The sequence below is a fragment of the Opisthocomus hoazin genome, chromosome 5 (genome assembly GCF_030867145.1).
Source record: "Opisthocomus hoazin isolate bOpiHoa1 chromosome 5, bOpiHoa1.hap1, whole genome shotgun sequence".
In the NCBI taxonomy this organism is placed as follows: Eukaryota; Metazoa; Chordata; class Aves; order Opisthocomiformes; family Opisthocomidae; genus Opisthocomus; species Opisthocomus hoazin.
Window position 1 is genome coordinate 48,155,202 of NC_134418.1, and position 24,353 is coordinate 48,179,554.

General features: G+C 44.0%; 1 protein-coding gene across 5 annotated transcripts in view; it reads right to left on the reverse strand.

Annotated features, from left to right (window-relative positions):
- The window catches only part of WDFY3 (WD repeat and FYVE domain containing 3), a 211,650-nt gene that overhangs the window by 15,523 nt on the left and 171,774 nt on the right, over nt 1-24,353 (reverse strand). For 4 of the 5 annotated variants that reach the window (XM_075421129.1, XM_075421128.1, XM_075421126.1 and 1 more), the window contains 15 exons: nt 23,876-24,103; nt 23,005-23,058; nt 17,653-17,821; nt 17,258-17,421; nt 16,328-16,476; nt 15,934-16,054; nt 15,480-15,565; nt 15,042-15,122; nt 14,443-14,497; nt 13,967-14,086; nt 12,773-12,890; nt 11,538-11,644; nt 10,596-10,749; nt 7,961-8,052; nt 796-1,008 (listed from right to left, as the gene is read on the reverse strand). In XM_075421129.1, the coding sequence (XP_075277244.1) occupies nt 796-1,008; nt 7,961-8,052; nt 10,596-10,749; nt 11,538-11,644; nt 12,773-12,890; nt 13,967-14,086; nt 14,443-14,497; nt 15,042-15,122; nt 15,480-15,565; nt 15,934-16,054; nt 16,328-16,476; nt 17,258-17,421; nt 17,653-17,821; nt 23,005-23,058; nt 23,876-24,103 (1,911 nt within the window). The remainder of the gene's footprint in view (nt 1-795; nt 1,009-7,960; nt 8,053-10,595; nt 10,750-11,537; nt 11,645-12,772; nt 12,891-13,966; nt 14,087-14,442; nt 14,498-15,041; nt 15,123-15,479; nt 15,566-15,933; nt 16,055-16,327; nt 16,477-17,257; nt 17,422-17,652; nt 17,822-23,004; nt 23,059-23,875; nt 24,104-24,353) is intronic. The other variant, XM_075421127.1, reaches the window with a different exon arrangement.

Here is a 24,353-nt window from a genome sequence, read left to right on the forward strand (position 1 = left end):
ATGAATCGCTAAAGGTATCTGTGTTTTCCATCAGGTCTAGGATTGGAAAAATTCACTGATGACATTTAAAAGTTTCACTAGACAGCAAAAAAAAACCCTAAACAAATGCCTAATTAAAAAAAAAGGGAGGAAGAAAGAAGGAAACCCTCAACCCCCCAAAAACCTAAAAACCCACACAGTAAAATTTTAGATTTAATATTACATTTAATAAGTAATCTCTTAAAGAGAACACAAACTTTGAAGCTGCACCAAAGATGTGTCTATACTCCTTAACTATAGCTGTCCTACAAGAGTCAACCTTCTTATTTTGAATTTTGAGGTTCTGTCCAACAGATTCTTCAAATAGAAGATGTGGCCAAGCTCTGCAGAATGCCAAGAGACTGGTGTAAAAACAAAGAAGTGTAAGTTATTAACAGAATGATAACTTAAAAAACCTAAACACTAGGCATTACTTTGAAGTTGCACTTTCACTGCTCCCCTCTGACTTTGCAGCAGGAAGGTACTTTTTTTTTTTCTGATGCCGATTTTTAAAGTTGAAATATAATTCATTTCGGCTTTGTTTTAAGGGTGCAAAGGGGAGAAAAAAAAAAAAAGACATTTCTGATCTCACAAGCAAAGCCCAGAGTTGATCTTCATTGCATTTATGATGAAAATGTAAATTATTTCACATCACTGGAAGAACATTTATGGAAAAACACTCCCAGGAAATTTCACTGTTAACCACTTTCCTGTTCTATAGTAATACATTTCAATTTGAGTGTCATCTGGCAAATATGAATGCTACGAAGGGTATACCTGCTTTGGTATCTGCCCGAAGTTATTAATGAATCCTATGGTAGCTGTCTCTTTTAATGGATCACTGATGTTATATATGTCCACTTGCCCCTCATAGAAGAGATGGTGAAAGACATTTACAGCTTCTACCGCAGCAGGACCTTGCTGTTTATAGCCAAAGATCAAGTCAATCCACTCATGCAGATGTGCACTCACAAAGTCACATTCCAGAGCCTGAAATTCAAAGGGCATGCGTTAAAACGAGCCGCACTGGTCATCGGTTGAGTCTACTACATCTTTCACAAAGAAAAATGCAGAGTATGTGTCCTGGGTTTGGCCAGAACAGGGTTAATTTTCACCGGACTCCAGGAAGGGGCACAGCCGGGGGGTGGGGGCTGACCCCACCTGGCCAAACAGAGCCCGGTATTCCATACCATGTGACGTCACGCTGGGTTCCGGTGGGGGGGAGCGGCGCGGCGGGAACGCACTCGCGGCTTGGGCGGGCGCAGCGCCGGTCCGGTTTCGGGAGAGCGGTTGTTGTACGGTTCGTGGTTGTGTTTTCTCCTTATTTGTATCGTTGTTGTTCCTGTTTTCCCTCCGTTTGCTGTTCTGTTAAACTGCCCTTATCCCGACCCACCAGTTTCTGCCTTTTTCTTTCCATTCTCCTCCGCACGCCGGCGGGGGGAGGGGCGGCCGCGTGGCGCTTTTGTTGCCGGCGGCAGCCGAAACCAAAACATTAAATTGGCGCCCAACGTGGGGCAGGGATAACGGCAGGGCTGAGCAGCGGGTGTTAAAACTGCTTTCTTACATTTTGTTAAATTTTGTTATACGCATTTTTCTGTGTTAAAATAGTCGCCGGTAAAAATGTTTCTGTCTTTCATCAGATGGCTGTGGTTTTTGAATCCGTACTTGCTGTACTTGTTCCCTGTGGTGCTGTTCATCATCGCGGGGAAAAGGATCAGGATTATGATTTTACTGTACTGTACGATGTCGACTTATGACATGATAACATCACTGTGCATGAAATTAGGCTTGTATTTGCATGCGGCACTGCGGTCATTTCCGTACCTCGGGTCCTATGTCTTAGAATTTGTGAATAATCAAACCCAGTCTGTGGGGAAAACCGAAGGGGATACCTTCCCCCACTCTTTCGCCCCCCCCCTTTCCCTCAGGCTGGTCCTAACGGCTTTTGAGAATTTCGAGTACCCGTGGGATGCTCAGGCCAGCACTCTCCTTTTGTTTTGCCTCCTGAATGGGTTTCAGCTTTTGTTTAGGGTTAAGCAAGTCGTTAAGAACATCGTGCAGAGACCTGCCCCGGGGCCGGATAGCTGTGAGTGGCTGGGTGTGTGGGACAGCATGGGCAAGTACCTAGGGCAGTGGGCACCACCGGTGTTTTTTAAACTCACCCCTGAACAAATACAGAATCCAGACAGTCTAGTAAAATATCTGCAAAGAGTGTGCTGCCACCCGGGGAACTCCAGAGAGACACAAATCACTGCAACGTGCTGGGGTCTGGCCCACGCCTACCGAGCCCTGTTCAACACTGTTCAGTGCCTTAAAGGGGAAAGGGGAGGAAACGAAGCGGCAGGCACTGCAGCTGGCGCTGCCCCCCCAGCCGGCCCTGCAGCCCCTCCAGCCCAGCAGGCAGTCACAGCCCCCCCGACCAGCAACACGGCTGCTGCAGCCACTGGTGTGGTCCCAGCTCCCCCGGTGGGCACGGCAGCTGCGGCAGCTCCAGCAGCAGGCACAGTGACTGAGCCCAATGACCAACCTGTGCCAGTAGCAGTCGCCCCCGTAAAATTAAAGAAAGACGCAAAGAGAGCAGATTGCTCCGGGAGGGATGACGATGAGCCAGGGTCATCACGGGAGATAGAGACAGAGATCATCACCCGGTCCCTGTCCCTGAGCGAGCTGCGAGACATGCGGAAAGATTTCAGCCGCCACCCTGGCGAGCACATTGCCACCTGGCTGCTGCGGTGCTGGGATAACGGGGCCAGCAGCTTGGAATTAGAGGGCAAGGAAGCCAAGCAGCTGGGATCCCTGGCCAGGGATGGGGGCATTGACAAGGCCATTGGGAAAAAGGAACAAATCCTCAGCCTCTGGAGGAGACTTCTGTCAGGCGTGAGGGAGAGGTACCCCTTCAGTGACGATTTTGTATGTTATCCTGGCAAGTGGACCAATATGGAAAGGGGTATTCAGTACTTGAGGGAATTAGCTGTGCGGGAGCTGGTTTACTGTGACACAGACGATGAGCAGGTACCCACAGACCCAGATGAACTCCAGTGCTCACAATCCATGTGGAGGAAGTTTGTGCGGAGCGCACCCTCCTCGCATGCCAACTCACTGGCAGTTGTAAACTGGAAAGGTAAAGACGTACCAACAGTGGATGAGGTGGCTGTCAGACTCCGCCAATATGAGGAAAGTCTCTCTTCCTCCCTTGTCTCAGCCGTGGAGAAACTGGTCAAGCGACTAGACAGGAATATGTCCTACTCCCCACCTGTACGGGCCAGTGTCTCAGCTATTAGGGGCAGGCGTTTCTCTGCTCAGGAGAGGGAATACAGAGGCTACACACCCCGGGGCACCCTGTGGTTCTACTTGCGTGACCACGGAGAGGACATGAGGAAGTGGGATGGAAAACCCACCTCAAGTCTAGAGGCCCGAGTACGTGAGTTGCGAGGTAAAACAATCACAAAAGGGGACTCTGTTAGGAAAAATGCCGCTCCAGTTTCCAAAAGCCAGCTCTCCAGACCAGGTAGACAGTTTGACCTTGATTCCGATCCTCTGGAGGGGACCTCCAAGTCATTTTTACAGCAGGTGAGCAGCAATTTCTCTGACGAGGATTAGAGGGGCCCTGCCTCCAGCCAGGTGGAGGAAAGGGACAACCGTGTCTATTGGACGGTGTGGATTCGGTGGCCTGGCACGTCAGATCCACAAGAGTATAAAGCTCTAGTGGACACTGGTGCACAGTGTACTTTAATGCCATCAGAGTTCAAAGGGTCAGAGCCCATTTGTATTTCGGGAGTGACAGGGGGGTCCCAAGAGCTGAGTCTACTGGAGGCTGAAGTGAGCCTCACTGGGCAGGACTGGCAGAAGCACCCCATTGTAACTGGCCCCGAGGCTCCGTGCATCCTTGGGATAGACTATCTTAGGAGAGGCTATTTCAAGGACCCAAAGGGGTATCGGTGGGCTTTTGGCATAGCTGCTGTGGAGACGGAAGAAATTAAACAGCTGTCCATCTTGCCTGGTCTCTCGGAGGATCCTTCCGTTGTGGGGTTGCTGAGGGTTGAAGAACAACAGGTACCAATCGCGACCACAACGGTGCACCGGCGACAGTATCGTACCAACCGAGACTCCCTTCTCCCCATTCATCAGCTGATCCGCCAGCTGGAGAGTCAAGGAGTGATCAGCAAAACTCGCTCACCCTTTAATAGTCCCATATGGCCAGTGAGAAAATCTGCTGGAGAGTGGAGACTGACAATAGACTACCGTGGCCTGAATGAAGTCACACCACCGCTGAGTGCTGCCGTGCCAGACATGCTAGAACTTCAATATCAGCTGGAGTCAAAGGCAGCCAAGTGGTATGCTACAATTGACATCGCTAATGCATTCTTCTCCATCCCTTTGGCAGCAGAGTGCAGGCCACAGTTTGCTTTCACCTGGAGGGGCATCCAGTACACCTGGAACCGACTGCCCCAGGGGTGGAAACACAGTCCCACCATTTGCCATGGACTAATCCAGACTGCACTGGAAAAGGGTGAAGCCCCAGAACATCTGCAGTACATCGATGACATCATTATATGGGGCGACACAGCGGAGGAAGTTTTTGAGAAAGGGGAGAAAATAGTTCAGATCCTTCTGAAAGCCGGTTTCGCCATTAAGCGAAGTAAAGTCAAGGGACCTGCGCAAGAGATCCAGTTTTTGGGAATAAAATGGCAGGATGGGCGCCGTCAAATCCCAATGGATGTCATCAACAAAATAGCAGCTATGTCTCCACCAACCAGCAAAAAGGAAGCACAGGCCTTCCTGGGTGTTGTGGGTTTTTGGAGGATGCACATCCCAAATTACAGCCAAATTGTGAGTCCTCTGTACCACGTGACCCGGAAGAAGAATGATTTTGAATGGGGCCCTGAGCAACGACAGGCATTTGAACAGATTAAACGGGAGATAGTTCATGCCGTAGCCCTTGGTCCAGTCCGGTCAGGGCAAGATGTTAAAAACGTGCTCTACACCGCAGCCGGGGAGAATGGCCCAACCTGGAGTCTCTGGCAGAAAGCACCAGGGGAGACTCGAGGTCGACCCCTGGGGTTCTGGAGCCGGGGATACAAAGGATCCGAGGCCCGCTATACTCCCACTGAAAAAGAGATTCTGGCAGCATATGAAGGCGTTCGAGCTGCTTCAGAAGTGGTCGGCACTGAAGCACAGCTCCTCCTAGCTCCACGATTGCCGGTCCTGGGCTGGATGTTCAAAGAGAGGGTCCCTTCTACGCATCATGCCACCGATGCTACGTGGAGTAAGTGGGTCGCTCTGATCACCCAGCGCGCCCGAATGGGAAACCCCAGTCGCCCAGGAATTCTGGAGGTCATCATGGACTGGCCAGAAGGCAAAGATTTTGGAGCATCGCCAGAGGAGGAGGTGACACGTGCTGAAGAGGCCCCACTGTATAACCAGCTGCCAGAAGATAAAAAACAGTATGCCCTGTTCACGGATGGGTCCTGTCGCATTGTGGGGAAGCAGCGGAGGTGGAAGGCTGCTGTATGGAGCCCTACACGACAAGTCGCGGAAACTGCTGAGGGAGAAGGTGAGTCCAGCCAGTTTGCAGAGGTGAAAGCCATCCAGCTGGCTTTAGACATTGCCAGTCGAGAGAAGTGGCCAGTGCTCTATCTTTACACCGACTCTTGGATGGTGGCCAATGCCTTGTGGGGGTGGCTGCAGCAATGGAAGAAGAACAACTGGCAGCGCAGAGGCAAACCTATCTGGGCTGCCCCATTGTGGCAAGATATTGCTGCCCGGCTAGAGCAGTTGGCTGTAAAAGTCCGTCACGTGGACGCCCACGTCCCTAAGAGTCGGGCCACTGAAGAACATCAAAACAACCACCAGGTAGATCAGGCTGCTAAGATTGAAGTGGCTCAGGTGGATCTGGACTGGCAACATAAGGGTGAACTCTTTATAGCTCGGTGGGCCCATGACACCTCGGGCCACCAAGGAAGAGACGCGACATACAGATGGGCTCGTGACCGAGGGGTGGACTTGACCATGGACACTATTGCACAGGTTATCCATGAATGTGAGACATGCGCTGCAATCAAGCAAGCCAAGCGGGTAAAGCCTCAGTGGTCTGGAGGACGATGGCTAAAATATAAATATGGGGAGGCTTGGCAGATTGACTACATCACACTGCCACAAACCCGCCAAGGCAAACGCTATGTACTCACAATGGTGGAGGCCACCACCGGATGGCTGGAAACCTACCCTGTGCCCCATGCCACCGCCCGGAATACCATCCTGGGCCTGGAAAAACAAGTCCTGTGGCGACATGGCACTCCCGAAAGAATCGAGTCGGACAACGGGACTCACTTTCGCAACAGCCTCATAGACACCTGGGCCAAAGAACACGGTATTGAGTGGGTGTATCACATCCCCTACCATGCACCAGCCTCTGGAAAGATCGAACGTTACAATGGGCTGCTAAAAACCACTTTGAGGGCAATGGGGGGTGGGACTTTCAAAAATTGGGATACCCATTTAGCAAAGGCCACCTGGTTGGTCAACACCAGAGGGTCCACCAACAGGGCTGGTCCTGCCCAGTCAAAACCTCAGCGCCCAGTAGAAGGGGATAAAGTCCCTGTAGTGCACATGCGGAACATGTTAGGGAAGACAGTTTGGGTTAGTCCTGCCTCGGGCAAAGGCAAGCCCGTCCGGGGGATTGCTTTTGCTCAAGGACCTGGGTGTACCTGGTGGGTAATGCGGAAGGATGGGGAAGTCCGATGTGTACCTCATGGGGATTTAATTTTGGGCGAGAATAGTCCATAAATAAATTGTATAAAGTTAGTTGTTAAATAACCCTGTCACTGTCTGTTATCACTGTTATAATTGTTATATGTTGTACCAGTAGTAGCATAGTAAGAATCGTCCAGATTAAAGAAGGATGGACTTTTTCAATGAAAACCTAGCAGAGCACGGTGATGATGGAACTGGACCTGGTTTTCAACAACTGGCATCCAGCGACTTCATCAAGATCAACATCTCCTGCAGACTGTGGGCACGGGCTGCACCAGATACATCAGCCGTGAGCTCCGGATACAGCAAGTGACCGCCCATCACCACACATCACCTCCCCTGCCACGGAAGACCATAACGACAGATGGAGCCTGAAGTCATGGATTAAATGAACTCAATGGACACTTTAGAGTGATGATCCATAGACTAAAGGAATGATATCTGGAGACAGGAGAAGTGGTGGTGATCAACTGGACAATGGGGGACCTGGGCATGACGTAGATGGTATGGAATAAGGGGTGGATAATGTCCTGGGTTTGGCCAGAACAGGGTTAATTTTCACCGGACTCCAGGAAGGGGCACAGCCGGGGGGTGGGGGCTGACCCCACCTGGCCAAACAGAGCCCGGTATTCCATACCATGTGACGTCACGCTGGGTTCCGGTGGGGGGGAGCGGCGCGGCGGGAACGCACTCGCGGCTTGGGCGGGCGCAGCGCCGGTCCGGTTTCGGGAGAGCGGTTGTTGTACGGTTCGTGGTTGTGTTTTCTCCTTATTTGTATCGTTGTTGTTCCTGTTTTCCCTCCGTTTGCTGTTCTGTTAAACTGCCCTTATCCCGACCCACCAGTTTCTGCCTTTTTCTTTCCATTCTCCTCCGCACGCCGGCGGGGGGAGGGGCGGCCGCGTGGCGCTTTTGTTGCCGGCGGCAGCCGAAACCAAAACAGTATGTGTTGACATATTCTTGTTATGTTTTGATAAAGCCTTTCATTGAGGCAAGTCTCACCTCAATATACTCCCTAGCCAAACAGGAAAAAGGAGGAAACACCGGATCTACAGACCTTTGCAACAATTAGCCATCAACCCGGAACTCACGGACTGGCTAGTAGTTGTGACTGCACAAATCCAGCTTCGATCAATATGCAGTGTAAAGTCCCAACTGACATTTTCTGTTATTATTATTAAATGCAAATTACCTCCCGATGAACTCTTATAAACTCACGAGGATCTCCTTTTGCCCATGGGGGGAGTATTACATTGCCAAGTTCAGTGCCATTTTGTTTGCAACCTATTGAAAAAAAAAAAAAAGAAAAGAAAAAAGAAAGAAAAATTTGGAGAGAAGCACTGAAACTGCACTGCAACGGTGAAAAAAATTAAGAAAAATCAGGTTCTAACATCTTTCCTTTATAAAGCAAGCCATTTCAGTCTTTTCTTAAAATACAGTGTCATTTTTACATGTCAGGCAATAAAACATGAAAAATTCTGTCTCAGTTGTTCATGTAAAATTGCTCACATGAGGAAGAATTCAAATATTCCTTGCTAAGACTTTTGAAGATGATTATAGTGTTTCAGCATACATTCCTCAAACAAACATTATCCTTCTAGCTAGAGGTGTTGATTAGCTTACTCTTCCTCAGTCTTCAGAACTTCGTAACGTACAGTCTGAACACAAAACCTTTATGTTTCCCCATCAAGTGCTCTTCAAACGTCATTATTTTGTCTTTATTTTTCTATTTCAGTAAATTTCTGCTTTCTCTCCCTGTCATGGGAAAGACCCCTGCAGCACATGGAAGTTAATGAAAAGAACAGCCAGTAAAATAGCTTTCCACAATCCTTGCACAACCAGAATCTTGTTCTGTTGGTTAAGCTCGCACCTAAGCAGCCAACCCTGCTACAGGGAACTGCCACCACAGCACCTGTCAATTTTGCACCCAGAGGAATCAGCACAGCAAAGGTTCATTTTCTTCTATCTTTTTTACTTGCTTGTTCTTATTCTATGAGAAAAACTAGAATAAATGTTCTAGCCCCAGTTTAAGAGAGGACATAATTTCCTGTATTTGGCATCTGTTTAGTATGCATTGAGCAATGGCATGTCAATTGAGTATATTTTGACAAAAATAAATCCTAGTACGAGACAGTGTAACAGCAAACTGTACTGAGAAGCCTTGGTGGTACGGTATTTCATCCCACGTTTTCTCTTCTTCACAATACAAACATTCTGTATAAAGAAATGGAATTATTGTTTTACCCATGAGAATGGTGACGCATCACAGGAGTACAGGCTAAATATTAATTTCCTAACGGTGAAGAGCTAACTGGTATCCCCCAAAAGGTTCACATCCCAGGACACTGGTGATTCCTCTGGGCATGGTCTGCCCACATATCTGGATCCTGGTCAGCCCCCTTCCCACTCTGAACATTAAATGATGGCATGCTGCGATTATTAAAGATGTATTTGTTAAGACTTCCCAGTTATATTCTTGTTTTGGTGCTTGTTGCAAAGAGACCATTCCACGCTTCTTCCTATTAGCTCAGAGGAACACCAAAAAATTTCCAAGTTTACAAGGGTAACAAGTACAAGGGTTACAAGTACTAAGCACATTGCTCCAACAGAAACTTTGCTCACATCACCAAACTTTGAATCTTCCTATCTTTTTTTTTTTTTTTTTGGGGGGGGGGGCGGTGAGCGGGAGCAGGATTGCTACGAATTAACACAACCAACAGCATCATACAGTGTTTGACACTTGTTTGTAACAAAACCTTTTCTACTGTTGTTCCAAATGCTCAATGAAGAATTTCTATGACTGATGATCACAGTCCAAAATTATCAGATACAGAGCTAAGCGCATATTTTTCTGGTAATGGCCATACCCTTCTGTGTGAGATATACCTGGCAGAGGTTTTGCAGAGGTTTTGCGGGGTGTTCTTTTGGTTTTGCTTCTGTTTTTGTAACATTGTGCTTCCACTCTCTTACAATACATTTTGAATAAATGATTTGAGGCCATTAAAACCTACAACTTGATTAATTTTTATTATTGCTGTTAGATTCAGGGCACACAACTCAGAAAATAAGAGCTTAATGCCACTGTTAAGAATGACATACATACTAAGAAACATGTATCTCCTACGGCCAGCAGGTGTGAAATTTGACTCCTGTTGAATAATCACTCTGACAAAAGCTTACTGCAACATTCCAACAAAACCTTTACGAATACTTTCAGAGGAAGTTCTAAAAGTGAAGACTGTCAAACAGATTTTGCAAAGCTTAAAAAAAGTGCAAAAAAGATGGTGAACACCATCATGGAGTAGCAAGCTACATGGAGAAAAATGCGCACCAGAGAAAATGCAAGTAAAACATAATTATTTGTGCATTGTGAACTGGTAAGAAAAAAAAAAAAATCAACTAAAACACACCATTCCAAACAAAAATCCTTTTTTGGTATTGCAGTGTTTTGTTCAACAATCCTTAGAACAAACTTTGCATTAACTGATTAAAATGAACACTCACTGCTTGAGAAAATATCTGAAAAAATAAATCTGAGGTATCACAGAGGAAATAACAATTTCTGCTACACTCTTCTGGATGAAACAATGAGTTCTGAATCTTTCAAATATAATTTCAAATATAATTTTGAATAAACTTGTAGTATCAACAAATACCAGCAGTAGTCCTGCTTATGCTTTCATGTCAGAACATGCGAGTTATCTACCATTTTCTCATGCAGTTAAACAGATCTTTTTCCGCCTGTATTATGAGACTCTTTTCTCATGTCGGACTGTCTGGCACTGCTCTCGCACCTGTAGCAATGCTATCAAGCTCTTCCTGCCTACCTAGGTCAAAATTGTTAGAATTGAGCAGGAACTCGGGGAGGTAGAAGAACTCGGGGATGAGCTCCTTCACGTCTGCCATGTTGTGCTTTGATGCTGAATACCAAGCCTCCCGTACGCTGTGAAACATTCGGTCAGCCAGGTCAAAGTGACCGCCCTGCAGGACAGAGCAAGAAGCATGTCAGCATCAGAGTATCCCTCAGCACAGCAGATTTTGCCAAGAAGGCAAATCAGAACATCCTCTGCCTAATACAGACTCTACAGAACGTAGCATGTTTCTTCCTCTAACACAACGGTTTTAAACAGCTGCATTACTTTTTAGTACACAGTAACAGTAAATATAAAGCACGGAGGTACAGATATACCGAATTTTGAGTCTCATCTAATCCTATTTCAAAGTTTAGTCTCTTGCAGAGAAACACAGATCTTTCTGCCTGATGGCTTCTGTCTAGAAAAATATTTGACATATGTGATGTTACAAACCCCATCACCCATCAAACTGGCAAACCATTCCAGGCTCTGCAAATGTTTGTTTATTTTAACACTCAGTACTAAAATGGCTCTTTAGATAGACGTGCTGGTTTAAAATAACGATCTTCCAACACCTCCAGCACAGACCTAAATAACTGGCATATACTTCTTTCAACAAAAGACAAATAAAGCATGACGACCGAAGTATTTTTCACAATAAAACTTGCTTTGGTTTTGTCTGCTGATATTTTGTTCTGCGTTCATTTAGAAAAATGTTCAAACTACAATAAAAAATGTGAATTCCATTATATCTTTTACAAAGAAACATCACAAACCTCCCAGGCAATAACAACAAGGCTAAAAATATTTCTTCTACCATGTTTGACATGGTAGAAGCTGACTGGTTGTATTTTTCACTTAGGTCTCAAATGTACAGCAGGAAAGAAACACAAAGTGAGATGATGTAATTTTTACCTGTAACCGTAAGAAAATCTGAGTAAAAGGCTCCATCCGGACAAGATAGGAAGCCACTATCATGGCCGATGAATAGTGGGTCCCATAGTGATAAGCTGGAGTTTCCCCTGCAGAAGATTAAAAATCATAAACATAGAAGAAATAAAGCACTTAGGTGACAGAATCAGTACTAATTGAAAAAAAAATTAACTAGTGCTACATTTTATTTACTCTGTGACCTTGCACACATTTAAAATTGGAATTTGTAATTTTCATTCTTGAGAATCTGCAAGCTTCGTTTTGTCACAGCCACTTGAGTTTTGGCTGCAGTCCAGTAGCCCTAATTCAGTGGGCTTCTGTGAGGCAATACCGAATGGTTAGTCATTTTTTATTTTAACTAATTGAAATGTTGCAGTTACAGGGATTTCTGCTGAAGAAATTTTTTTTTTTTTTTCTACTTTTAGTCTGACTGGTTACTATGGAATTAAAGGCTTGGGCAGAAATATGTCTCAGAATTGTTGGCTACAGATTTTGGAGAGCTTTTACTTCCTTAATTTCCTGCCAAAAAGTCTGCATAAATACACTTAGAACATACTGATTCATTTCCAGAAATCAATGTCTTTGCCACCTGCTGTGGTTTGATACAGAACGGCACCGCAGTAGTTAAACAGGCTTGTGTCTTCAATAAAAGCACACAAGAAGAAATGTTTCATGTAATAGCTGCCTTGCCAAACACAAGTTTTATTTTCAATATGTAAGGAAGCTCTCAAATCAAGAATACTTCACTTAATTGCATCTTCTTCTCATTTTTTCTTTTTTAGCTAAGAAAATGCCGTTTCCTTAGCAAAAAAACATGCATTAAGATAAGAAATGAAAAAGCTAGAGTATTGCTGATGCAGAAGTATTCCCATTCCTTTGTACCACTTATTTTCTTGCAGCAGCACTCAAACTGTGTTAGTAGACAGCTGGTTGTGTGGTTCATGTGCCTGCCCATTCTACCTTTTAGACAATGTTAAACTGTTCTGAATGTGCAATCGTTTTGTCTTTAGTTTTACATATAAACAAAAGCTGTCATTCAGATTTAAAACAAACAACACAAGAAAACCAATGCCTCTTTGCTCTAATTTAGTATTTGCTAGAGAGTCACTAAAAACCACAGTAGAGTTCTGCATACCCAGATCCATAACTCTTGACACCTAACATAAAAATCCATGACTCTCTCCAATCATGTGACTGTAGGATGCATCACTACTTACCGTTGGGATCTTCCCAATCTTTGAATCGCTTCTTGTACTGGGCTAATCTGTCTTCTGTTTGAGCTCCCATGGGCTTGGCCAGGTTTCTGAATGTCTTGGGATTCATAAGATCCAGTTCCTTTAAAAATAACACAGACCTCAATTTAATAAATAAACATTCCCAAAAAAAACAAAAAACAAGCAAACCCTTTCAACAGTGCTGATTACCATGTTTAACAGCACATACCTCCTACAGCTGTCATCACAGAATGGTTTGGGTTGGAGGGGACCGTACAGATTGTCTAGTTCCAACCCCCCTGCCATGGGCAGGGACATCTTCCACTAGACCAGGTTGCTCAGAGCTCCATCCAACCTGGCCTCGAACACTTCCACAGAGGGGGCATCCACAACGTCTCTGGGCAACCTGTTCCAGTGCCTCACTACTCTCATAGTAAAGCATTTCTTTCTTATACCTAATCTAAATCTACCCTCTTATAGTTTAAAGCCGCTATTCCTTGTTCTATCACTACATGATTATCTTTGTTTTCTACACACGTAGCAAGTACCATGTTGAATATGCTTAAAACAGTTCTTCAGCCTGACCTAAGAGAGTCAGTGTTTTTTATTTGAAGTCACATCCAGGCTCTGGATAATTTTCGCCCTGCTCCCCTCACCCTGTTGCCCAATTCCCCCTAATTCTCTTCTTGAATACTCGACAAGCACCCTAACAATATTGTATGTTATGGTCTGGCTGGTATCAACAGCTGCCCACAAAAGCATTAATAGGATGTTTCATCTCTTTCAAAAGCAAATTCTTCACTGTGGGGCCAGATTTCACAGCAGCCCCTATGATCATCCTCTGGACAAGCACGCTTTCTCTGTGGGCATAACATCCTTTGGGATATTCAGTAGAAAGCTAATACAAAGACTTACAGGACCTGCTGCAAAATTGAGAAGCAACTGCATTAGAACACGGTATGTATCCTGGCCCTCACCTGTGCACAGTCCAATAACATCTGCAAAATCAGTGCAGGCAAGGACCAAGAATCTCCAATATCCTACCCACTGGTAAGTAGGAGGAACATGACAAAATAAATGAAATCAAACAACTGGTGATAAAGATAAGCCTTAGTTCTACCATGGCAGTATGAGCCAGCTCTAGTATTTGCAAACCCTCCAACATATAAAAGATTACTGAGAAGATACTTTATTTACCTCTGAATCATAGTCTGCGAGGATCCAGGGAAAGACAGGGTACTGCATGAGATCATTATAGGATCTGCCCGCCAGAGTGTTTAAGTGCATCAGGTACTGGAAGTTACTGATTTCTCCTCTCTTAAGGAAAACAGATAACAGCACTGTAAAGTGTACACTTCACAACAATCAAATGTCTGCACTGCCAGACTATCAAACTGTTCAGCGCTCCTCAAACATAAGAAGCTTACTTCAATGTTACAATGCTCACTCTACTTTTACTACAGTCCCTCCCCTTCCATTTTCAACACTAGAACCATTTCCTATTTGATGATGGTATCATGAAACACTACACAGTAAAATGCTGAGATACAATTTCTATAGTAGTATAGTCCACCTGTTTGAATAAGAAGATGCAACTTACGTGCACCGATTAATTTTGTACCACTACAAAATGTGGAATTTAATACAAAAAAGCCCCAAATTTTCATACTTACTTCCCATCTTTGAGTAACCGATTTTTCTCCCACTAAAGTGCTAAGCAAGCCAGACCTAATGGGAAGAAGAAAGTGCATTTTCTGACTTAGCAGTAAGATCTGGGTTATACCTCCACAAGACAATCCAAAGTTTTAAGATTAAAACTTGTAAATTGTAACAATTAGGAAAATGAAGCTTTGCTACTTTTTGCTTTAGCAGTGCCTTTTTTATTTCTAAACACAGACTGTTAAAATTATGCATATTAATTATGCAATTCAGTGCAAGTACAAGTGTATCTAACATGCTGCTGACGAGGAAAATATCTTTAACAGCTTGGACAAATCTAATGGCTTTGGCACTCCAATTCCTTCCAGAACATACCTGTATACCAATAACGTTAATCCTGATAGCATATATTTATTAGTAAGAAGATACACCAATGCAGCCAATGACATTAGTACATTTAAAATAACTGAGCATAACAATGAGTTCTTTGTTTTGATAATGCTCAGTTTTAATCTGAGGTTGCAGTACTCTCCAGTGAATCCTGACCTTAATGCAAGCACCATTTATTCAAAATTGATGAGCTACAGAGCTTGTGAGGAACAGAATCACCTACCCTTGCTCTACACTGGTGTTTGGTCTCTGCCCAGACACGGACTCCGAACTGTCAGTTAGAGATGGCACCACAGCCAAAAACCTGCATCAGCAGTTAAAAGGAGATTAAGATTAGTGTTTCTGTCCTCAGTATGTCTTCTCCTTAGGAACAAAGTGCATTTAGTACAGTTATAGACTTTTTTTTGAGCAACTAACATCTTCGACAAAATGGGAATGCCCCTTTTCTCACTAACTGCATACCATAAGTTTCACATGCAGGCACCAGCACTTCCTAGTGTTTCTTCCATGCAGCACTAAATTGCTATGAGGTTATCCACTGCCTAACACCCATCACTTGTGCTATCTGCTTCAGGTTGTTCGGTCACTGTAGGCTCAAACGTGGCTCAACACAGATATTTGCAAATATTTAGATTAAATGTTCTAACTTATTTTACAATACCTTTGATAAACTTTGTTTCTAACCCCTTTTTGGAAAGCTAGAAGATAGTTCCGTCCGTCTCCTGAGAAAACTTCAATTGCAATTGGCTGAAAACAAAGAGGACAAACCCATGTCAACACTAAGACATTTGCTCGTCACCTCTAAAGGTCAGGTGCAGACCAGTTGAGTCAGTACTGTACTATGTCTGACACCAAATTCTGGTGAAGCATACTTTGCCTAGTGCAGCCAGATGTTTTATTTTCGGAGTACTAAAATTCACTAATACACTCAAACTAAACCATGGTAAGCCAAATGTTCAAACAAGGATGCCCAACTTCAGTGCTTCAATTTCAACACAGTGAATAGCTTCACCTTCCAAATACTGTTCAGTTATGCACTTATTCTACTTTTTAAAAATGACATCGTCAAGAATATTCTGAAGTTGAATCCTCAGTTCAAATACAGTGTCCATTACCTGCAAAAGGTACCTCCTTTTATGTACTTCCTTGATATCTTCATATGCAAAAATGCTGCATGTTCTTTTGAGTTGACTTGGACCTTGTCTTGCTCCCCTAGGTATGATTGGCTCATGCATCCTGTAAGTGAACACAGACAGGCAAGAAAGAAGTGATTCAAAAGAAGATAAATTAAAATAATTATTCTCTTAATTCATATGAAAGTCCAGTTATAGACACAGCTGATTTTCACAATATAGCATACTACATTGAGCAATTTGTGAGCACAGAGGAAACTGCTCCTGAGGTCTTATTGAATCCGACATTATTTTGGAGTTGACTCCCCAAAAATCGCATTAAATACTTCTTGCTCAGCTATTAAAGACTGAGGAAACTCTGTATTAATCTACTCACTTCGGAGGCAGTGTCTCAATATCCCGTATTTCTCTGGTGGCTGTCATGGTAAATCCATCAATGACATAGAAGTGCTCTTTCCCAAAGAGAAGCAGCCCTTCGCTGGTGTCTAGGCCCTGAACCCGAGCACAGCGGTACATATGCTGAATCTGCAACAAAAAGTAGATGCTTAGCAAAAGCAGGTTAATGAGCTCAGCCTCGGACCATTGCTGTGTTAGAACAAGCCCCAGACACTGCTTTATCACTTGTAGATACAGCAAAAATTCTGCTGTCTTCCTCCTTCATCAGAGATATACCTAACACCTGTGATTAGCAGCTGGGAAGGGAGTTAAATAAAGTCTCCTCTGTATGATACAGATTTATGTATTTACCTACTTATCCACTTGCACCATGCTTCTAGAGCATATTTTAGAACCTGTAGTCTCGAGTATGATCAGAAATGCATTTACTGGTATACTTCAGGTGGGCAAAGTCTGAAATACCAAACACACAGCACACTCATTCAACACTGTTCTTGCGGATAAGATTCTAGTTATCAAGGTCGTTCATTCTACTGAAGGATACAATTAATTACAAGACAGTCTGCCAAGTTCAGTATTTATATTGTCAGTGTATTTTCTGTCTGGACTCATTAAACCAACAGGATAATAATCCAGGCATGGGATAGCTCACAGCATTAATTGCAGGACAGGTTCTTTTTTCCCTAGTAGGCAGAAGGAAAGAAAAAGAATGTTTCCAGTACAGGGTTTTCAGCTCAGGATCTCTTTGAACCGGAGCACATGTTTGCTTTCAAGGAAGAAGATGATGAAATATTAAGCAAATCCAGCTGTAGATCAGGCAAAGCATTTAGGACATTTATTCACACTTCTGACATGTAATGCAGAAATTCCAATACATGAAGTGCTTGGTCTGTTTTGAAGTACACAGTACCTTCTCTCCTTCTTCGAGAAGTCGAAGCAAAGTTGTATTGTCTGTCTTTTCCTCTTCATCAATCGAACTCCCCTCAACAATTTGATCCTGTGACTGGTCCTGGTTCTCATCATCTCCCCCATCAGGAGCAGAGCGAGATCGTTTCAGGGGAGGCTTCACCAGGCCTGGAAAAGAAGAACAGATATATATAAATAAAAACCTGACGCATAAAAAAAAAAAAAAAAAAAAAATCACTTTGCAGAACCTACTGAACTTTGAAATTACTGATCCAATGCTAAGACAGAAAAACAAGAGTCATACAGGATCCTTCTGTTTATCTTAATGGAAATGCATGAGAAGACATAAAGGCAGATAAATTTAAAGAAAACAGTTCAGGACAGAACAAACGATCTAACCTTTGACTCTTGCAATAGTGTCCTCCCCGTGTTCTGGCTCCTGCTGAGTTGTTTCACCCACTGTATTCTCTTCTATAGCATCCTGAAAGACTGCAGGGTTTCCAGAAGCCAGGCGCATGTAGTACTCTTTACTGTCATAACTTACAGCTCTTCGGTACCGAGCAGGTTTCTTAGAAATAATTGAAGAAATTGCTTGATCAGTCAACTCACTTCAGTGAATGTGTTTCAGGAATGCTGTGTGCAGCACAGTGCATGCCCGTCAAGTGTTTTGTGCGTGCTCAGTCATACACCAACAAATACAAAAACACAAACCCTTCAGTAGGTCTAATCTGTCAGCTCATTTACAAGGGAGCGATTCAGCCACTCAGGTAATAATGGGGTTGCAGAAATTGCTGCAGATAAACCTACAACATGAGATACAAGAACTGTGGCCAGTATGTCATGGACTGTCACAAAATGCTGGGATACTTGTGCTTAAAACAGAAAGATCAGATGACCATTTTATTGTCTTTTGCAACTCCCTACAACATAGGCAGCTTATTCGTTGGCTAGCCGACTTCTTTGCTAGGCCATAGTTTGAATAAAAAATTACCTCAAGGAAAAACACAGATATGTGGAAGCTGATATGAACTAAAAGCAGCCAGGGACTAGCTTTAAGGCTCATAAATTCTTCATTAATTCTGTTGTTTCTTATTTAGTATAGATTCTGACAGTTTGTGGGCAGCAGACTGGCACAAGAGTATCAATTCAACCAAAGTAATTCTCTGAGCACCATTTGTACCTTTGGGTGATGACACCTGATTACGATACATTTCATTACGGTGGTAGTGGTGTGCTTTTTCAGTTCTGGGTTTTTTTTGTTTTGTTTGGGGTTGGTTTTGTGGAGGGGCTTTTTTGTGCTTTTTTCAGTTGTGGTTTGTTTTGTTTCGTTTTTTTTTTTTTCCCTTTTCCTTTGTCCGTCCTGTCCCCCACCACAGGCTAATTCTCACGTTTCTCACTTCACTATGGAGATAACATTTGAAATAGAAGAAAGAACTAAATGAGGACAATAAATATGTCAGAATGATCACAGAAAATATAGGTGACGATAAAAGAGGTACCAAAGAGCCAAGAACCCTTCCAAAATTAAAACACACTGACGCACATGGATAGATGAAAATCTATTGATTGTATACTGCGGCTGAAAATTTTCTTCTCTGACTACTATTTAACCCCATCCTCAAACTCTAGAAAGCTTTGTGAATGTGTTCAGGTCATCATCACAAATAATTTCTTGTTGTTGTTTTGTAGCATTATTTCCCATGAATTTCAAAATTAGGTTGGGATAATTACAAAATATTACTATAAATCCAGTTCAACGCTTTACACTACGTAGAACTCTAGATTATCTATCAGTCAAGGTTTTCCCTTGTCCACTTTTGCAGTAATAACTGCAAATACATAAAACACTATTTTCTTTTTTTTTTTGTTTGTTCGTTTGTATGATAGTATAGTGAGAAACGAAATGACCCACAAAATCAAACAAGGTTTATTACAAGTGGATGCTAGGGCTGACGAAGAGATTAAGATCAGCAACAGTGAAATTGGCTGCCCCCGAAATAAAAAATTTAAGGCGCTGTGATCTAGTTTGCCCCCTTATGTTCAAAGTTTTCACTCCTTATCACGCGAAAAAAGTCACTCAAATGATGCTTAAAACCTCTGTGGAAACAACTTATGTATAGCCTACAAAGAGAAACCATAACTAGTGCCTACATGGCAAGATGCTTGCTGGCATCAAATGGGAGCCACCTTTCTCAAAGGAGAAAGGGGGTCTTTGTTCAGGGGCTTGCAGGGCTCAATGACAGGGCTTTAAACTAGATGTTAACAAGGAGGGGGAACTTATCAGGCTTGCCTGTGACAAGCTGTGCCATGACACACAATGGTTAAAGGGACGGGGTGCTAGTATAGGCCCTCAACCTGTTGCTCAGAGGTGTGCTGGGGACACTGCAGCACAGTCGCAGTCTTGCAGAGATGAGCTGGAAGTAGTAGGAGCCAACAAGGAGCCAACAAGGAAACTTTCATGAAACACCTCAAGGGGTGTTCCAATAAGAAGGTGACATGGCCAACAGCCCAGATGAAGTGCCTCTACACAAACACACACAGCATCGGCAACAAACAGGAGGAGTTGGAAGCTACCGTGCTGCTAGAAAGCTATGACCTGATTGCCCTTACTGAAACTTGGTGGGACGAAACCCATGTCTGGAGTGTGGCTATCGATGGCAACAGGCTGTTCAGAAGGCACAAGCAAGGAAGGAGGGGCAGAGGCATTGTCCTTTGTATCAAGAAATGGATAGAGTGTGAAGAGCTGTTCCCTGAAGAACAGCCATGAGCAGGTCAAAAGCTTATCGGTAAGAATCAGAGACCAGGGCAACAAAGGGAACCTTGTGGTTGGTGTCTACTACTGGCCTCCTGATCAAGGGGAGCCTCCTGATGAAGCCTTCTTCCTCCAGCTCCAGAAGGCTTTGTGCTTGCAGGCTCTCGTCCTGCTGGAGGACTTCAACCACTCTGATATCTGCTGGAAAAGTAGCACGCTGAGCTGTAGGCAATCCATGAGACTCCCAGAGTGCATTAACTACTCAAGCCAGGTAATAAACACCCGTATCCGAGAGGATGCAATACTGGACCTGATGCTCACCAATGCAAGTGAGCTCATCAGTGATGTCAAGATTGGAGGCAGTCTGGGCTGCAGCCATCATGCACTGGTGGAGTTCACATCCTGAGGGATATGGGAAAGGCAAGGAACATAGTCAGGACCCTAAAATTCAGGAAAGCAAACTTCCAGCTCTTCAAGGAGTTAGTCAGAAGGACCTCATGGGAAATGGTCCTCAGGGACAAGAGAGCAGAACAGAGCTGGCGGATCTTTAAGGATCTTCAGTGGCAACCTCTTTCCTCATCCCTCCCGAGACGATGGACCACAAGATGGGGACCAGAGGGGTAAAGCCCCTCCCTCTGTAAGGGAAGATCAGGTTTGTGACCACCTGAGGAGTCTGAACATACATAAATCTAAGGGACCTGATGAGATGCATCCCAGAGTCCTGAGGGAATTGGGCAATATTTGAAAATAATTAAAATATATTTAAATACATAATTATAAAAACAAAGATTAATTTATAATAAATATGTTTAAATATTAAAATACATTTGAAAAGTCACTGGCAGTCAGGTGAAGTCCCTGGTGACTGGAAGAAAGCAAACATTGTGCCCATTTTTAAAAAGGGTAGGAAGGAGGACCCAGGGAACTACCCACCTGTCAGTCTCACTTCTGTGCCTGGGAAGATCATGGAACAGATCCTCCTAGAAGATATGCTAAGGCACATGGAGGACAGGGAGGTGATCTGAGACAGCCAGCAGGGCTTCACCGAGGGCAAGTCCTGCCTGACCAACCTAGTGGCTTTCTATGATGGAGTGACTACATCAGTGGACAAGGGAAGATGACAGATAGACATCTGATGACATGTTGTCTATCTGGACTTCTGTAAAGACTTCAATACGGTCCCCCCCAACATGCTTCTCTCTAAATCGGGGAGATACGGATTTCAGGGGTGGACTGTTCCGTGGATAAGGAATTGGTTGGATGGTCACATCCAGAGGGTACTGGTCAACAGCTCCATGTCCAAATGGAGACTGGTAACAGCTGGGGTCCCTCAGGGGTCTGTACTGGGACTGGTGCTGTTTAATATTTTCATCAGTAACACGGACAGCAAGATCAAGCGCACCCTCAGCAAGTCTGCAGAAGACACCAAGCTGAGTGGTGCCGCTGACACGCCAGAAGGACGGGATGTCATCCAAAGAGACCTGGACAAGCTGGAGAGGTGGGCCTCTGTGAACCTCATGAGGTTCAACAAGGCCAGGTGCAAGGTCCTGCACCTGGGTCAGGGCAATTCCTGCTATGAATACAGGCTGGGGGATGAAAGGATTGAGAGCAGCCCTGGTGAGAATGACTTGGGGGTACTGGTGGATGAAAAGCTGGACATGAGCCAACAGTGTGCGCTTGCAGCCCAGAAAGCCAACCATATCCTAGACTGCATCAAAAGCAGCGTGGTGAGCAGGTCAAGGGAGGTGATTCTGCACCTCTACTCCATTCTGCTGAGACCCCACCTGGAGTCCTGCGTCCAGCTCTGGAGCCGTCAGCACAAGAAGGACATGGACCTGTTGGGGTGGGTCCAGCGGAGGGCCACAAAGATTATCTGGGGGCTGGAACACCAATCCCACAAGGAAAGGCTGAGAGAGTTGGGGCTGTTAAGCCTGGAGAAGAGAAGGCTGCAGGGAGACCTGATTGCAGCCTTTCAGTACCTGAAGGAGGCTTATAGGAAAGAAGGGGACAATCTTTTCAGTAGGGCCTGTTGTGATAGGACAAGGAGTAATGGCTTTAAACTAAGGGAGGGTGGATTTAGACTGGGTATAAGGAAGAATTTTTTTACCATGAGGGTGGTGAAACACTGGAACAGGTTGCCCAGAGAGGCAGTGGAGGCCCCATCCCTGGAAACATTCAAGACCAGGTTGGACGGGGCTCTGAGCAACCTGGTCTAGTTGAAAATGTCCCTGTTCACTGCAGGGGGGTTGGTCTACATAACCTCTAAAGGTCCCTCACAATCTAAAGCATTTTAAGACGTTCATTTCCATGTATTAGTTTATTGTTGAATGTAATTCAGTGAACGTACATTACAGATTGTACGTAGTGATGGGCAAGACTGCGAATATAATTAACAGAGTAGCAGCATAATACTGAAATGCTTGCAGAGCAGCCACTTCCAAACAAGTCTGTTGTTTTCAAGGTAGGATTCATACTTAAAAAAAGTGTGTATTTCTTTAACGGTAAAAATGAGAAGAGTCAGCTAAGACAAAATTAATCTGAGCTCTAACAAAAGTAGGCTTGTTAGAGCCCTTTACGGCCTAAAAGGGGAAAAACTGCTCACCAGATTCTTTCCTAGATAGAAGCACTTACTTTCCCAGTAAGTGCTTCCAAGCGATTGTGTTGCCCATTACTAAACATGTTCCAACAATCACTAGTTCAGATCCCAAAGCCACAACACTTCACACAGTGAGAACAGTGATAGCACAGCCCAACGCAGCCTGTTAGTGTGCAGCAAAGAAGGTAAGATCTCCAGAAAGTTTTAATAGGTGAAGGTTGAGGTGAACACAGTAACATCTTCTAATGCGATTACTGGAAAAAACCTTTAGGCCTGGAAATATTTACTGAAATAGCAAGTTGAAAGCCAAATGTAGAAGCCTTGTTAAGATTGCCTAACATGCAGGAGGAAAAAAGGTTGTATTTATTTCACATTCTTTCAGTCAGTGTACTTGTTTCTTTACCTTTTGAGGAATGGAATCATCAGCTGTCTCAGGAAGTCTACTTGAGAAGTCAGACTGAAAACAGGGCATCAATTACATCAGCATCAGAAAAAGAACATTTTTGAGAAGAATGTATGATGGCATGTTCTCCACTTCGTGTGAATTAGACTGTCACTACATCTATTGTGTGTCAAACTGCAAGCAGACAAATACACTTAACAGTTTAAAACTGGCTGAATGCTATTTTCTGTTTGCTTGTTTTAAGTACTTTGACATTCATGCTTCATCTGAGGAAAAAAATCCTGCATGCGTACACGCATGCCTAAAAAGACACAATAAAGACTGCTTCATTTCTCAAAAACGGTGTTCCAAAATTAACAGGAACTAACTGCCGAGCTTTCAAAGGCCACATGCATTTCTACTACATAGCCCATGTTCACATTCGTGGACAGATAACAGTACATTTCACAAACGCACCTAAACCAAGGCTGGTAGTCTGTTTTTTTTCTTTTTTTTTTTTCAGATCATTGCATACTGTGTTATCTAGCATAAGGCCAAGAACTCAGACTGAAGCCTCCCATGGATATGGTACTTCTCAGCCTCTAGAGGCTTGTGAAGATGCCTCTACTATTCACTGGCACGATCACCTAGCTGATGCAGGCACACCTCATCTGATGTTGCAATTGCTAGTCTTTGAGTTCACCTAGTTTTGAACCAAGTGATTCAGTCTCTTCCCCAAACATACTATGAGGAACAACTGGACCTCATCAACCATTTAGGACATACAGACAGGCAATACCAACAGAATAAAATATGTCTCACAAAAACACAAAAAATTACAGATTTTACAATAGGGCATAAAATTACTTATCACAAAATCCTGAATACTTACCAGCAAGTTTGTTTCTTGCTCAGCTTCAGGCATGTAGGGATACTGAACATAAAACATGTCATTTCGCACCATCTTCTTCCTCATTCTGCAGGGACCCTCAGTCATCTCTAACATCCACTTGTCAAGATGGGAGCCAATGGGGGGACCCCACAAGCCTCGCTCTCGTAGTAGCTCATATTCAATTTGGGACCACTCTTCTGTCACGTATTTTAGTGCATTCTGCTGACGCTGAATACAAAGACATTTGTACATGCATCAGAGTGATGCTTTTAAGCCTGTCTCTGATGTGAGCAGAGACATTTTCACTATATTACAGAAAAACGTGTAATAAATCATAATTCTAGTAGCATTTTCTAGTATGCCTTAATGAGATTTCTGGTGTCAGTCACCATAAAAGCAGGGTTCCTATTGTAATCTTCTCAACAAAAAGTAAAAGCTCTGCTTTTGGCTTGTATCATTAATTGAATGTATTTCTGAA